At 34.7% G+C, this 15,849-nt stretch overlaps 1 protein-coding gene across 8 annotated transcripts in view; it reads right to left on the bottom strand.

Annotated features, from left to right (window-relative positions):
- Nucleotides 1-15,849, bottom strand: part of STK3 (serine/threonine kinase 3) — a 375,334-nt gene that overhangs the window by 62,423 nt on the left and 297,062 nt on the right. For 7 of the 8 annotated variants that reach the window (XM_049093097.1, XM_035714551.2, XM_035714552.2 and 4 more), the window contains one exon: nt 9,293-9,468. In XM_049093097.1, the coding sequence (XP_048949054.1) occupies nt 9,293-9,468 (176 nt within the window). Of the gene's footprint in view, nt 1-4,576; nt 4,737-9,292; nt 9,469-15,849 lie in introns of those variants that run through there. The other variant, XM_025451101.3, reaches the window with a different exon arrangement.

A 15,849-nucleotide genomic window follows, 5' to 3' on the forward strand; every position in this document is an offset into this window, starting at 1 on the left:
GAGGGGCAGAGACATAGGCAGAGGGAGAAGCAGGCTCCATGCACCGGAAGCCCGACGTGGGATTCGATCCCGGATCTCCAGGATCGCGCCCTGGGCCAAAGGCAGGCGCTAAACCGCTGCGCCACCCAGGGATCCCGAAAATTTATTTTCATCAAAGAGTATAATCACTAAAACGATTAGCTGTTTTAGATCTTTCTTCCATTAGCAACAATAATTCACATTTCATCTGGCCAGTTACTAAAAGAGCAAGGCTGATTATTAGCTTTTTATATATTTATACATTTGTAACTTTGACTATTATGTAGCTTCACTGCATTCTCACATTAATATAGACAGTCAAAAACTAAACTGAAGGCCTATAAAATTACAATTTGATAACCCCACCCAGGTTACTGAGCCTTTTTGTAAGACCTCAGTAATTAACAACAGCTCTAATTATACCATACACTGTATATCAAATTAAACATGCATTATTACTTAATTCATAAAGAAAAAAATAGTTCCTTTATTAAGAACCATGAAAAATGTCTCTTCAAAATAAATTAATGAAATTAAGATGTTTTCCAAAATTCTTTTATCTGCTACTATATATTAGTTTGATACCCTCTTTCATCTCCTTAAGATTTGTCTATATTTATAGGAATAAGATTTTTCTGCTATTGCTAGGCAAATATATGAACCAAAACTAGTTTGGTTTTGAATCAAGACAACTAGGCTTTGAATTAAAAGCAAAACAAAAAATTTAATTTACTGGAAAGCCTTCCAACATAATGAATCTAACCTAATGAAATTTTTCTATTTGAATGAGTGAGAAGTACTATGGGAAAAAGTCACCAAACTAATGTCAGGAAGGGAGAGAATGGTGTCAGTATTAGTTTAACCATGCCAACAAATCTAATAAGCCCAAAAAGAACAGTATACTTCTGTGAAAGATATATGCTGGAAATTATGATGAAAGCTACTTATGTAAAAAAAGAGTTCTGCCACTAAGCTACCGTGTATATTCTGAATATCAGAATTAAGTACGAAAGTACAAACATAATTTTAGATTTAAAGAAATTTCATTTATGACAGTCAAAGGAAAAAGCAAGTCTTCTATTATTAACACATTATTTATACACACACACACACGCATATATATATATATATATATCTCGTAACCTCAGTTAGTCCTAACAACTTATTTGAAATCTAATGGTTTCTTTAAGAAGTAAACACTATGGGGCTTCAGTTTTAAACTAAAAGGTGATAAATTATATTGTTTGCTCTTTGATCCTAAATGCCATGATTGGTTCTTAACATCTCTTTTGATGTAATGATCCCAACAGTCCCCACTGCTTATTGACCAAACATTCAAAATGGGGTTATGAACAAAAAGCCCACATAGTCCAATTAACTTCCTCAGACATTAGCATTAGCTATAACATATGCTTGGAGTATCGTATCTTTGTTTTAAAATGTAAAGTAGCCAATTTTTCAACACAATCCTCTAAGTAAATGACATTTTTAAAAGAACAAATTACTATGAGGAAAGTTTATGCTTGTTAGAACTCTTCTTGGTAAGCCATTTCTCTTTTTGCCATGTGCTTTAAACATCTTAATAAATTCCAACATGATGACAAGAAACCACATGGTGCACCTGTGCTTTCTATCTTAATTAATCCAATAAGTACAGGCCTGCTCACTTTAATTTGTAAAGGAAATGATGATATAGTCGGTTTTAACTTAAGGTATTAATTATCTAAATAAGCAGAATTAGCTTAATGTTCCAGTAGACCTTGCCCGGATACAATCACTAAATAACATTTTCTGAAATTATGGAAGTTTTAAACAGCATATTTGGGAATAAGGAAGCAAAATGCCCATTTTACCTGAGGTGGCCAAATGCATTAAGTTATATTGAAGAACCAATGTAGCAGTTCAGAGACATTAAAGTTTTTGTTGACTTTAGCTACTATAGAATCAATTAAATTCAGTTTATTTGCCCAGTGATTAACTATTACTATTTTATTCCTACCTGTATATAAAGCACATATATTTCAAGAAGGCTACCCTCCTTCCAAATAAATAAAGGTTATGACTATCTTAAATGCCTCAGTATACTGATGGTCAAAATCTTACAAAAATTCTACATGGACCTAGAAAATCACATGCTATAACTGCACACGCCACACCATCTGTTGGATAGGACTGCCAGCACAGATTTCGTGAGCTGGCAAAGGACTGTAATAGTCAAGAATTCTGCAAGTATTTCAAAGTACAGGCTTCTCATTAATTTTAATTTCCTGTTGGCTCTACAAGGAAGGAGTGCATAGTGAAAGCACAATGTGCCACATATACTCAAGTTCAGTGCCACATGTACACCTGTAATCATAAACTCTTATCCAGGGCTATTCACTAAAACACTTGAAAGTCTGTGTTTATTTCTTCTTTGCCCCAGAAGAAATAAATCTGCAGTATCTACAGTTATCTTTTCATACTTTGTTAATACTCTTGCAAACATCTGGAAATACTTGACAATAATCACTTAATTAATGCAAAGCTAATCGATGACAATATGCTTAAATACCTCATTCAACTGAAGTGGTTTCCTCAGTCCACATAACTAGGGACTGAAGAGAACAAGAAGTTCTTTGACTAAGGGGTATACTACAAGGGAAACTTCTAGCCAACATCTCTTTGAAAAGATAAAGCAGATGACAAGACTACTACTTTGGTCAAAACTGGTGATGCCGCTGGCTTCAGTTTTCACCTCCAGACCTTTGACAGGGCCTGGGTAGCTGATGACTTTCCAAAGGGCTGGTGTTGCTACAAGTGTCTACATGGATTTTGTATTCCACCACTGTCTCCACTTGATTACCCTGCATTAAGGCTGACTGCTGTAGGAAGGTGAAAAGATCCTGAGAAAGAATATTTCTCCAGAACAAAGGACGATTCCTAAAATGCACATGGTGACTCCAGGAGCACTTTCTCTGGGTTTGCTGTTTTCTATGTTTTGCAGCAGTGAGGTGTTTGTTTTCTTATTTGCTTCCCTGGAACCATACAGACTTGCCAATTAAGGGATCAGTGTAAAAACACGTAGGAAAGTCTAAAGCAAATTTATACTTGGATTTTCTCCTCTGCTACTATTTTTTTTTTAAGATTTATTTATTTATTCATGATAGACACAGAGATTGAGAAAGAGGCAGAGACACAGGAGGAGGGAGAAGCGGGCTCCATGCCAGGAGCCTGACGCGGGACTCGATCCCGGGACTCCAGGATCACGCCCTGGGCCAAAGGCAGGCGCCAAACCGCTGAGCCACCCAGGGATCCCTCCTCTGCTACTATTATTGAGACTTTTTCTCTAGTTGCTCTGGATGATAGCTTAAAAGAGCAACACAAGTTGAATAAATATTTAAGAATCATAGCAATCAAGAAAGGTTAACTTACATTTCAATCTGAGTTAAAGACCAAAAAATGGCTGATTTACCTAATCCCTCTTACACTAGTAATTATTGTCAATCCAATTTTTTTCTTTTTTTAAAGATTGGAACCAATATAGTAGGTTAACAGATGGTTTTTAAAGTTTTTGTTCTTATTCCAAGATCTTTGTTACTCAAAATATATCTATTTAAGTACGATACTGTAATTTCTGCAAAACATGATCTACAGGCTCTCTATTTAACAGTAAACAATCTGGATGCTAAGGCTGTTTGGAAATAATTCTAACAAAAACTGAAACATCAGACTAGTGCTATAATAAACAGATTTGCCTTTTACATTTGTTTTAGGAACCTTCATAGGCACACCCTTTATAAACAGAATTTTTTTTAGGAGAATTAAAATAACTGGTTTAATTAGCCTGAATATATTTTGTCCTCTCTTTATATTACCTCCAAATTGGTTAAATCATAAATTAATACTATCACCTCATTACATCCAGAACATTAACATGAAACAACAGTTCACAGGAAAATCCAAAGGACAAATGCTTAAATAAAATATACAAATTACATTGCATAGAGGCTTTAAGATAAATAATGCTTCCTACCTACTCTGCATATCTGTCTAGCAAGTACCTCTCTGAATAAGTTTTGTCCTTTAGGAATCTGTCCTGAATACTACAAAAGACAATGGAGTGTTCTCTTTGATTTTTCTTTCCGAAACCTATTTTCCTCAATGCAAAAGGAGCTAAGCCTTCTATGTGCTGGAAATATGGTCAAAACAACCTTGGGTTGTTTTACGCAACTTCTGCTTAATAGACAGAGGAATCATATAAAAGTCCAGTTCTTTTGGAAGGTAGCCTTGAGACACATCATAAAGAGGGAAGATAAACACATAAACCTTAGCACACTTTATATTTTGATGAGTCACATTTTTAACATTCTATATCTAATGTATGATGGGATGAATAAGACCAGATTTCCCTTATCATTACCAGCTGGTGTTGTTAGTGGAAATCTGTCTTTGCTTCCAGTCCATTTCCCTACTTTGTAAGCAAAGCATCCCATCCGACCCCTTCCACTTTGTCCCGCCTGTGCTGCCTTCCTACTCCTTTAGCCTCTGTACGCTCTTCTTTGTCTTTTACCACACTCACCAGACTCTTGGCAATTCTTTGTTCATCCCCTGGTCATCCTTCTTTTACTCATCTCCTTTTTATTCCCATTTACATTCCCATCAGTAGCTATGACAATATTTTCCACTTTCCTCAAAGTGATGAGAAGGTCGAGCAGTTCCAGCTGACAGATGAGGAAATGCTGGAGAAGAAAGAACTGCTCTAGTAACTCTGTCATTGCCTGCCCCCTCCCACTTCTCTTTTAAGGCTATATGTATGCCCTGTATATATCAGAAAAGAAGTAATTCTGCAAAAACTGGATCTGGTCATGCCTCCTGAAGTCTCTTTCCTACTCTAAGGACATTCTCTCTCTCTCTCTCTCTTTCTCTCTCTCTAATTTTCACCTTCTACTATCCAGTTCTCACTTAACCAAAATTGTATTCTTTAATCTAGTAAGTCAGCTATTTCTGTTTTTTAATCCTTTCTAATGTCTTATTTCCCTCACCTCTAGTCTTTTCCTATCAATCAATCCTGCATGCTACCATCGAAATTAACATTATAGAATATGTTCATCATGTCACTCTCCAACTTAAAAACCTTCCGTGTTTTTTTATTATCCAGGAAATAAAAAATTTAGACTTTAAAATCTTCCATATAAGGCTTCAACCATCTGAGCCAGACATACCTTTCCACTTTATTTATCATATCATTCCAAATAACTTAACTTCATAAATTTATTTACCTATAGTGCCCAGCACAATCCAAAGCAAAGAGTAGGACATTTGTTAAATTTGGTTAATGTTTTCTAACAAATTTTGGAATTTTCAGATAGAAAGACTCTAAAATCTATGATAGCTGATGAGGTTACCAAAAGTTTACTTATAGGAATGGGCCACTGGAAAAACCAATGTTCTAATTCACAAAACTAGAATGAGCCTAAGAGAGACAGTTGAAAGCTGTGCGTGAAAATTAAAAAGCAAGGTAACTGAAATGGTCCTTACCAGAATCACAAATGGCCGCCAGTTCCAACTTCAATATTCTAATTTCTGTTGCATTTTAATTATGACAATTTCTAGTAGGATGTTTGCAAAGATGATTACAACAAATCCTTTCATTCCACAGAGCTCTCTACAATGTGACTCTGCTGTTCTCCCCATCGTGAGGTAAAATCTATTTCCAAATCTCTTGAATCTGGATGGCCTTATGACATATTTTAACTTAACAGAATATGGTAAAAATGACACTGAGACTTCTCCCCTTCCCTTATTTATTTTAGTGTGGTGAAATATGTATACCTTAAAATTCACCATTCTGACCATTTTTAAGTGTACAGTTCAGTGGCATTAGGTACACTCATACTGTTGTGCAAACATCACCACTGTCCATCCCCAGAACTTCTTTCACTTTGCAAAACTGAAACTCTGTTAAACACAGTAACTCCCTACTTTCCCTCACTCCCAGCCCCTGGCAACCACCATTCCAACTCTCTGTTTCTATGAATTTGACTACTCCAGGTACCTTATATAAGTGAAATCACACAGTATTTGTCTTTTTGTGACTATTTTAGCATAGTATCTTCAATGTTAGAACGTTAGTCAGAATTTCCTTCCTTTTCAGGCTGAATAATATCCTATCATATGTATATAGCACATTTTGTTTATCTATTCCTCCATCAAAAGACACTTGGTTTGTTTCCACCTTTTGACTATTATGAATAATGTTGCTATGGACATGAATGCACAAATCTCTGTTCAAGTTCCTGCTTTCACTTCTTTGGGTTATATACTCAGAAGTGAAATGGCTGGATCACGTGGTAATTCCATGTTGAATTTTTCTGAGGAAAGCCATTTTATTTTCTACAGCAGGTGAACCATTTTACATTCCCCCCTGTAGTACATAAGGAAGGACTCAACTTTCTCCATATTCTCACCAATACTTATTTGCTCTCTCTTTCTATATATGTTTATATAATATTCATCTTGCTGAGTATGAATTGGTATCTTATTATGGTTTTGATTTGCATTTCCCTAATGACTAGTGATAGCGTGTCTTTTTATTTGTTTGTCAGCCACTTGTGTATTTTCTTTGGAAAAATATTTGAGTCCTTTGCTCATTTAACTTGGTTGTTTTGTTTTTTTTTTTTTTACTGTTGAGTTGTAGGAGTCTTTATATACCCTGAATGTTAATCCCTTTATCACATATGTGATTTGCAAATGCTTTTTCCTATTCCATGGATTGCTTTTTCACTCTGTTGATAGTGTTCCTAGGTACACAAACATTTTAATACAGCTTAATTTATCTTTGTTGGTGTTGTTGTTTCCTGTGCTTTTGGGGTTATATCCAAGAAATCACTACCAAATCCAATGTCATAAAGATTCTCTATTTTTCTTCTAAGTTTTATAGTTTTAGTTCCTATGTTTGGATCTTTGATTTATTTTGAGTTAATTTGTGTACATGATGTAAGGTAAGGGCCCAACCTCCCTCTTCTGCATGTGACTATTCAGTTTTCTCGACATCCTAAGTTGACAAGACTGTTCTTTCTCCATTGAATGGTCTTGGTACCCTCATCAAAAATCATTTGACATATATGGGACAGTTTATTTCTGGGCTCTCTATTCTACTCCATTGGACTATATGTCTCTCTTGTTTTCATTACTGTAGCTTTGTAGTAAGTTTTGAAATCAGTTAAGTATGAGACTTCTAACTTCATTTCTCTTTTTCAAGACTGTATTGACTATCTGAGTCCTTGAAATCCCACATTAACTTTAGAATGGATTTTTCTATTTCTGAAAAAAAAATGTCACTGGGATTTTGACAGAGATTACACTGAATCTGTAGATTGCTTTGGACAACACTGACACCTTAACAATATTAAATCTTGTAATCCATGAGCATGAAATATCTTTCCATGTATTGGTATCTTTAATTTCTTTCAGCAATGTTTTGTAGTTTTCAGTGTATAAGTATTTCATCTGCTTGGTTAAGATTATTCCTAAGTATTCATTCTTTTTTGATGCTATTATTAATGGACACTGTGCAGGTTCCAGGTATAGGTCTGAAGAGGCCTTACAACATCTGCTGCCATCCTCTTGGTAGGCTGCTACTGCCAGATAAAAATGCCAGTCTTGCCTGATAGCATCATATGGCCTAGCCTAGTGTGGGCACCACTGCCAGAGACACAAGACTGAGAATTTTAGAAAGATCATTTAGATCCAGTCAAGCTGCCAGATAATTACAGCCACTTGAGAGACTGGAGGTGAGACCAGCAGAAGAACCACTCAGTTGAACTTAGTCAAAATGCTTACCCACAAAATTGTGAACAAATAGTTGCTATTGTAAGCCACTAAGTTTTGGAGGTGGTGGCAAAGACTAACTAAAACAGAATTAAATCCTTTTATTTGCTATTTCTTCACCAAGGTAACTTATTCATTACTTTGCTGCTCATCTCAAACTATTTCCCAGAGGCTAAGACTTATTCCAACTAAGACAAGACAGAATTCTAAGACAAGACAGAATTCTTTGATGCTAAACACTCTACATAATTCATCATGTTCATGAATAATTTAAAGCTTGAATGTTAGCATTCTAAATAGTTTATGATTTTTAAAAAAGTAGACAGCTTAAAATGATATCTTATCAGAACTATAGAAATACAGGTTTTATTTACTAATGTCTAACTTTAAAATAGAAAAAACAAAACTAAGTAGATATTATAATTAATGTTTTCAGGCAAACTTGTACCATCGCTAATATTTGCTAGCAATTTGTACTAACTATATTGGGGACAGATTTTGAAACTTTGGTATCTGATTATTTAAAAATACAAATAATCACAATATTTAGGAGAAAAGTACTTAACATTAAAAATATTTATAATCCCAAAACTAAAATTTAGAGGCCTGTTGATTAAGCAAAATGGCTTAATATTACTTAAAAAATTTAAAGATATCCATATATCTAAAATTCTATTTATTCATACATAAATGTACTTATTAATATATATAGCTATAAAGGATTGTAGTTATTTTATGCGGAAAAAATCTTACAAAACAATACGTAAAAGTAACATTATTTAAAACATGCTATAGCAAAAATTTACTTCATAAAAACTTTTACTCCATTAAAGAACTCATTTGAGAATTTACTCCCTTGAGATGTGGAAATAGTTGCTTTAAAACAGTTTACCTGTATTATACGCATTCTTTAAAATAAATGAGTAACAAGGAGCAGAGTAGAAGAAATAAAGAGAAAATATAACAAAGAAGCAATAAGGCATAGTTTTATATTGAAATTTATATGCTAACTAGATATTCAATAGGACTATTATTTCTGACAAACCAAGTGGCATTAACACTTAATCAAGTAGAAACTAATTCAATTAACTTTCAAAGTTGAGGTAAATTTCTCAGTCTATGTCACAAATAGCTTTGCATCACTTATTTTGGAAACTGAATTAACTGTCAGAAGTATCTCATATTTGCATTATTAAAAACATTTTTTGACATGGTTGTCATTTTAAAGGGTCCTAGACATTTCCTCTACATTTAGGCTCTGATATAAGCAATTATTTACATTTTTCTGCAAGTGCCTATCTACCAGTAAACTATGGTCTTATCATTCCCATATCCACATATATAGCTACATGTTGAATATTAATATGCAGTCTAAATTTAATACAAACATACAAACTATGCTGCTCAATGTGATGGTAAAATGAAAAAGGATAAAACACAAGTGGAAGAATTAAAATGTACTTACAAAGTCAAAGTCTCCATCTTGAGGAACTTTCCAGTTATCAGGAAAGACATTTTTGGACATAGGGAAGGGTTCATGCATGTTCTGATTACAGTTTTCATGACTCTTATTCTTGAAGTCCTGTTTATCGAAGTAGTCCATGAAAGATGGTCTTTGTACTTGTGGTGAAGTTGCATTTCCTTAGGTAAACAAAGAACACAGGGAGGGTATAAATTCTTAAATTTAAAGAAGCTTTTATTGAGGTACTTTTTTTTTTAATTCAGCAATATAATACATTTGCACTGGTCATATTCAAGGCTAACACTGTCAATTTAATGAAGAACAAAGTAAAACGAGATAGTGAAAAACCAAAAATATCCAGGCCACATAAAAATTCAACTAATGATTAATTAGGCAGAGATCCACAATATTCTTAGATTGTAGAAATCTTTAAGAATTTTGGCAAGATGGGATGCCTGGGTGGCTCAGTGGTTGAGCATCTATCTGCCTTTGGCTCAGGGTGTGATCCGGGAGTCCTGGGATACAGTCTCACATCCAGTTCCCTGCAGGGAGCCTACTTCTCCCTCTGCCTATGTCTCTGCCTATCTCTCTCTGTGTCTCTCATGGATAAATAAATAAAATCTTTAAAAAAAAAAGAATTTTGGCAAGACTATCATAATTTTATTAAAAATCATTTCAATTATATTTGAAATTTGTCAAATGAAGTAAAATTTTAAAACCTAAGTGTTTAGTTTTAAGCATTTAAGTTGTATTGTTATTGTCATTGTGCACCACTCTAAGCTAAAGAAGTTATAAGGACTTACCCAGGTTTGTCTTAGACGACTTCCTTCTAGTCTCTCTAGCTGATTCCACCTCATCCTGGACTCCCATGGCTTTGCCTGCCATATTTATATCTGACTCCTAACTCTCACTTCAGCCCAGACCTTGCTTCTAAGTTCTATTTCTAAAGCTCTGCCATATTTAAAGTCAGAAAACCAATTTTTTATTTCTAAAGCTCTCTTCTAAGTTCTATCTCTGACTTTCCTGCTGCTTACTACTGAATCACTCTACCAGAGGTGAGTTAGTGTTACCTCAAACCTGTAAGTTCTATTTATTTGTTTGTTTGTTTATTTATTTATTTATTTATTTATTTATTTATTTATTTATGATAGTCACAGAGAGAGAGAGAGAGAGAGAGAGAGAGGCAGAGACATAGGCAGAGGGAGAAGCAGGCTCCATGCACCGGGAGCCCGACGTGGGATTCAATCCCGGGTCTCCAGGACCGCGCCCTGGGCCAAAGGCAGGCGCCAAACCGCTGCGCCACCCAGGGATCCCTCAAACCTGTAAGTTCTAAAGCCAAAGTTCTGTTCTAAAGTTCAATGTCCTTAAGGTTCATCCATGTTGTAGCATGTGTTAAAATTCCCTTCCTTTTTAAGCTAAACAATATTCCATTATATCTATATGTTACATTTTGTTTATCCATACATCTGGCAGTGAACACACCTGACTTGCTTCCATCTGTTGACTATTGTGAATAATGCTGCAATGAACATGGGTTGTACAAATAGCTCAAGATCCTGTTGATTAAATGTTTTTAAGATAACTATTCTTTTAAGTTAAACAAATTTTTCTTTATACATCTGCAGATCTTTATTTACAAGTGATCTTATTTTTTAATACCTACGCAGAGGCCTTTTTCATTTTTTTTCACGAGTGTTTTGACAGTTGAACTTAATCCCTGATCAAGTGAGTCACTATGATACAATGTAAGCAAATAAGAATAACTATTAGAAGTAATGCTTATGTTTTTTATTTTCAGCCTATGAATTATGCTTTTTATATACATTTCTGAGTTTACCTTTTCATTAAATTGTAAGTTTCCTAATGCAGGAAACCCGAATCCTTTACCCAAATAATTTCACTAATAAGATAACTATGATCATCAGTGAGTGTTTTTGATTATCCACCCAGATGTTCAACATCAATGGCATGAGGAAGAGCTAATGGGTTGGTATGTGGCTTTTCAACATCATTACTTTTGAATTAGTAGAGGCTGCTAGTATTGCATTACTAGCAACTGTGTATTGGCAATAATAAATTTGAGAAATTATTGTGACTACTACAGTTCTTAGAATGATCTGTCTCAGTAATGTCAGAAGGAATCTGATATTCAGAGTATGCATGTGTTAGTGGAAAAACAGAAACAAAAAACTGTTTATCTAAACACTCATCCTCCAATTAGAGCTGCTCAGGCTTTAGAAGGCTTGAAAATAAGTGTGACAAGACATCTGGGACCCAAATGGTACCCCCTGAAAAGATACTGAGGCAGTCCATCAAAATTAGGATAAAACATCAACATTCATAGTAAACTTTAAGGACTTAGAACACTCTCATATCTCAAATACAAAATTCATGAAAAAAGAACTCCTTAGGGACAGTGTATCATGGTAACAGCCAAAGTTGCCTTGAGATTCCCTGTCAGAAGAGACATCAGTGGTAGGTTAAAAATGAACAAAATATAGGAGAAAAGTTATAATAGCTTATGATCAATACATGTAATAGAAAGATCTTGTGTTTACAGTATTTTATTCAACTTTCTTCTCTAAAATCTCCTACTATTAAAAAAGGAAGTTAATTAATCTGACAAGGCTAAGTTACTGACATTTGGATGGGACATATACATTCCATTAACATTTTCAACAGATTTTACGAATTCTCCATTCATCTCTGGGCCTCATCATTACAAGACATCTTTCTCAGTCTTCTGAATTGAAATTTGGTTCCTATGACAACCTTTTATTCCAAAATAAATCCAGGAATTTAATCCCAATTATTCTCCACCTGTGCCCCTTTTATGAGAACAAAAATAAAATATTACAAGTGTAGCTCAATAGATTTTCTATAAAATAACTGAGTAAATCAAATGATGGAGGGGGAGAAAAATAATCCCTCAAATGAAAGCTTTCTTTGCTCAATACTCTTTTCTTTTTTCTTTTAAGAGTAATTTTGTAACAGGATTATTTATTTGTGTCCTAAGTTCTTATTTTAACTAGTGAGTCTTAAGATGGGTCACATGCATAAAGATCTCAAAACTCTGACATTTGATGCAAGAGAAGGTTATCAATGTTTATATAGCAAAACCAGAATCAGAGTGAGTAAAAATTATTTTACTGGAAACTAATTCCTGGGAAAGTAAGAAATCCATGAATATCACAATTACTAACTGCATTTGACAAATACAGAGAATGTTTCATTGAAACAAACCTCTAGATAGCATACTTTTAAAAATATATCTTGTATATGTAGGTGCTTTGAGAAAAAAAAATATTATGACACCACTAGTCCACTGAGGAAAAGGATACTCCCTGACCTCTGCTCCTCCCTGCTCCCCCAACCAGGCCAGGCTCACGCTGCTCTTAGTCCTTTCCTTTCGAGGCAGCACTCGCTTCAGCACAGAGACTCTAACTAGCCTTCCTTGTTTTCTCCTCAACCAGGAGCAATGATACTCTTCATCCCAAAATTTTCACCAATGTCTTGGTGCTGCACTGAAACAGTCAGGGATTTCTTGATATATCAGTGACTCTTGATTCAGATCTTTGTATCTGAGTAAATACAAGGTTAATCTTGGAAACTAATATTTATAGAGTGGATATTCAAATATGGCTCACATTTTAAGAGCACCAACATGCACAAGGGGAGGAGAAAAATAAAATCTCCAAAGTTGTTTTTCCAATACAGAGAAAAATGTGGGGGAAAACTTAAATCTTTTATAAAAACCTTCATAACTATACTTCTATCCCAATTATCCTGTGCTGGTTCTAACCCTATCTTAATCAGGAGCTTTATCCCAAGTCATGTGAGCCAATAATAGTGTCCCAGTGTTTCCAAGGGAAAAATCTGCCTACCTAATATCTACAGATCCTTCCTTCCTTAAGGAGAGGGATGGCCAGGTAACACAATTCTGGCTAATGACACAAAAGATGAAGTTTTCTAGGAAAGCTCTATTTTCTACTCCACCCTTTTTCTTCTTGCTCTTTCCTCCCACCTGGAATGCAGACTTGATAGCTAAAGATCTAGCAGTTATTCTGTAAGCAGCAGGACAAGCAGCAGGACCTCAAAATGGTATCAACAGAAAGGATCTCTAATGACAGCATGAAATAACTCTATCAATGCAGGACACTCTTGTTTCTGGATTTCTTGTTAAATGAGAAAAGAAATTAATCCCATTTTGTTACATATCACCAAATTTAGTCCCTGATACTTTTCTATTCCCAAGTAGAGGATGCAGGAAGTGGTAGGAGCAGCAATCTTCAGTTTTACTATAGGAATACCCCAATTTGAAACTTGAAATCTACTATTCTACACAGTGGATTAATTTTCACTGCATTTCAGATACATCATAGTTTTAAGTGTCTTTTAAAAACCTATGGTAAAATGCCTGTTGGATTCCACACTCAAAATTTTGGAAAATGATCCATTCCTAAGTTAGAAATAAACATTCTCACAGAGAGTTAACAGAAGTCTATAAATCAACTTAAATAAAAGAAGGCAACTATTCCATTAGATTTTTCTTTTTGAATGACTTATAACAAGATATGCTGATACATATTTTTTATTCAAATGTATGTGCTTATAGTTTTCCTTTGTTTAAACAGTATTAACATTTAGAACATATCTTTGTTATATGTGAAGAAAATTTTAAGGACAATTTTTAAAAAGTTCTAAGGACAAAAATAGGTCAGGTTTGTTTTAAAAGTAATGGGTTTGGGGGGCAGCTGTAATTGCCTAGTGATGTTTAACTACTTAGGAATGCCAAACACATGCCCACAAGGTGCAGTGGAGTCTCCAAGGAGATGCATGTTCACAGAAGTGTGGGACAGACAAGATGATGTTCCTGGCTCACAATTTATTTTTTAAAAAAGGAAAAAAGAAATAGTAGGTCCTTCAACAGAAGAGTGAAGCAGGGCAGCCCGGGTGGCTCAGCGGTTTAGCACCGCCTTCAGCCCAGGGTGTGATCCTAGAGACCAGGCATTGAGTCCCACACTGGGCTCCCTGCATGGAGCCTGCTTCTCCCTCTGCCTGTGTCTCTGCCTCTCTCTCTCTCTCTGTCTCTCATAAATAAAATAAAATAAAGTAAAATAAAATAAAAAAAAGAAGAGTGAAGCAGCACATCTTGAGGTTGCAAGCTCTGTCTTATGTGATTATGGTTGCTATGGCAAATACTTTTTTTAAACACAGAAAGAATAATCACATTAAATTGACAACAATTTCTCCAGTTACAGCTGAATTCTGACCCTCGCTTATAACAATATATTTGTATTTTTATAATAAATTTAATGTCTCAAATGACCTCGTTCCTCAAATTTGGCCCCAATTCCTTCAACTACTTGCTGTGGAACTAAAAATTCCTTAGCAATAAAGAATTTAAAAATCATCACTTGATCCCTTTGTGTATGTGAAATTTTAAAGAAAAAAATTGTTTTCCTTCTCCTTCACACATTCCCCAGAATATGCACAAGGAAACTAAATTGTATGAAATATAATACCTTGAGCAAATATGCCAGTGTACCTACAATTAGCTATTAACTTTCATAATTTGCACATGTCTTCCAAACAGGCAAAATGCCTTCAGGGAAATTTAAACATAGAAAGGAATTTCCAAAACACTTGAACAAAATGTAATTTGTTTAATTTTTAATTTCTCAACATGAGCATAACAAAGACAGAAGTTAGGGAATGAAACAACAATTAATCACAACTTTAGCATAAGATATTTTGAGATCAAAGGGATTTATGAATATTACCTAATTTGTTCTAAAAATATTTTAAGATGTGGGTGTTCCACCTGATTAATGATCTTGGAAATCTGTCCTTTAATTTGTTGCCAAGAGTATGGTGAATACATATAAAAACCAGGATGTTAATACAGAAGCTACTGACATCAGCTCTTTCTTAACTTCATCAGACTATTTTAAAACAAAGGAGGATACAGACAACATGGAGAAGATCCAGAGGCTATTCATAAAAAAGTTTAAAAGCTTAGAAAATAATACCTGCACAAAGGTTAAAGGAACTGAAACTGTTCAGCCAGAAAAAGTTTGAGGATACAATTTAGTAAGTATCCAAGTATATATGAAGGATTCTTCCACAGAAAATAGTGACCAGCTGTTTTCCATTTTCAATGAGGACAGAATAAAGGGAAACAGATAAATTGAAGCCCAAGAATTTTAGTTAAATAAAAGGGATGATTTCCTGTGTGAGTAATGACCATTGTAATGGCCACTGTGTGTCTATGGAAACCCTTTCTTCAAAGGCCTTTACAAGAAAGACAGATTTTCATTTGTACAAGGAATGCTTCTATTTACATGCCTGTCTGTGCTTTTGCTAGTAAAAGAGGTATCCTATGACCAAAATATCCACACCAACAGGCCCAAGCTGGGTCACACATTATTAAAAATTCCCCAGACCAAGAGCACACATGAGAGCAGAACATATTCAGTACCCACAGGCAACTCCAAACCACTGTAGCCACACATTAGCTAGATTGTTTGTACCTCTGTAAAGGAAAACCAGGGGATGCT

This window comes from Canis lupus, chromosome 13 (genome assembly GCF_003254725.2).
Source record: "Canis lupus dingo isolate Sandy chromosome 13, ASM325472v2, whole genome shotgun sequence".
NCBI lineage: Eukaryota > Metazoa > Chordata > Mammalia > Carnivora > Canidae > Canis > Canis lupus.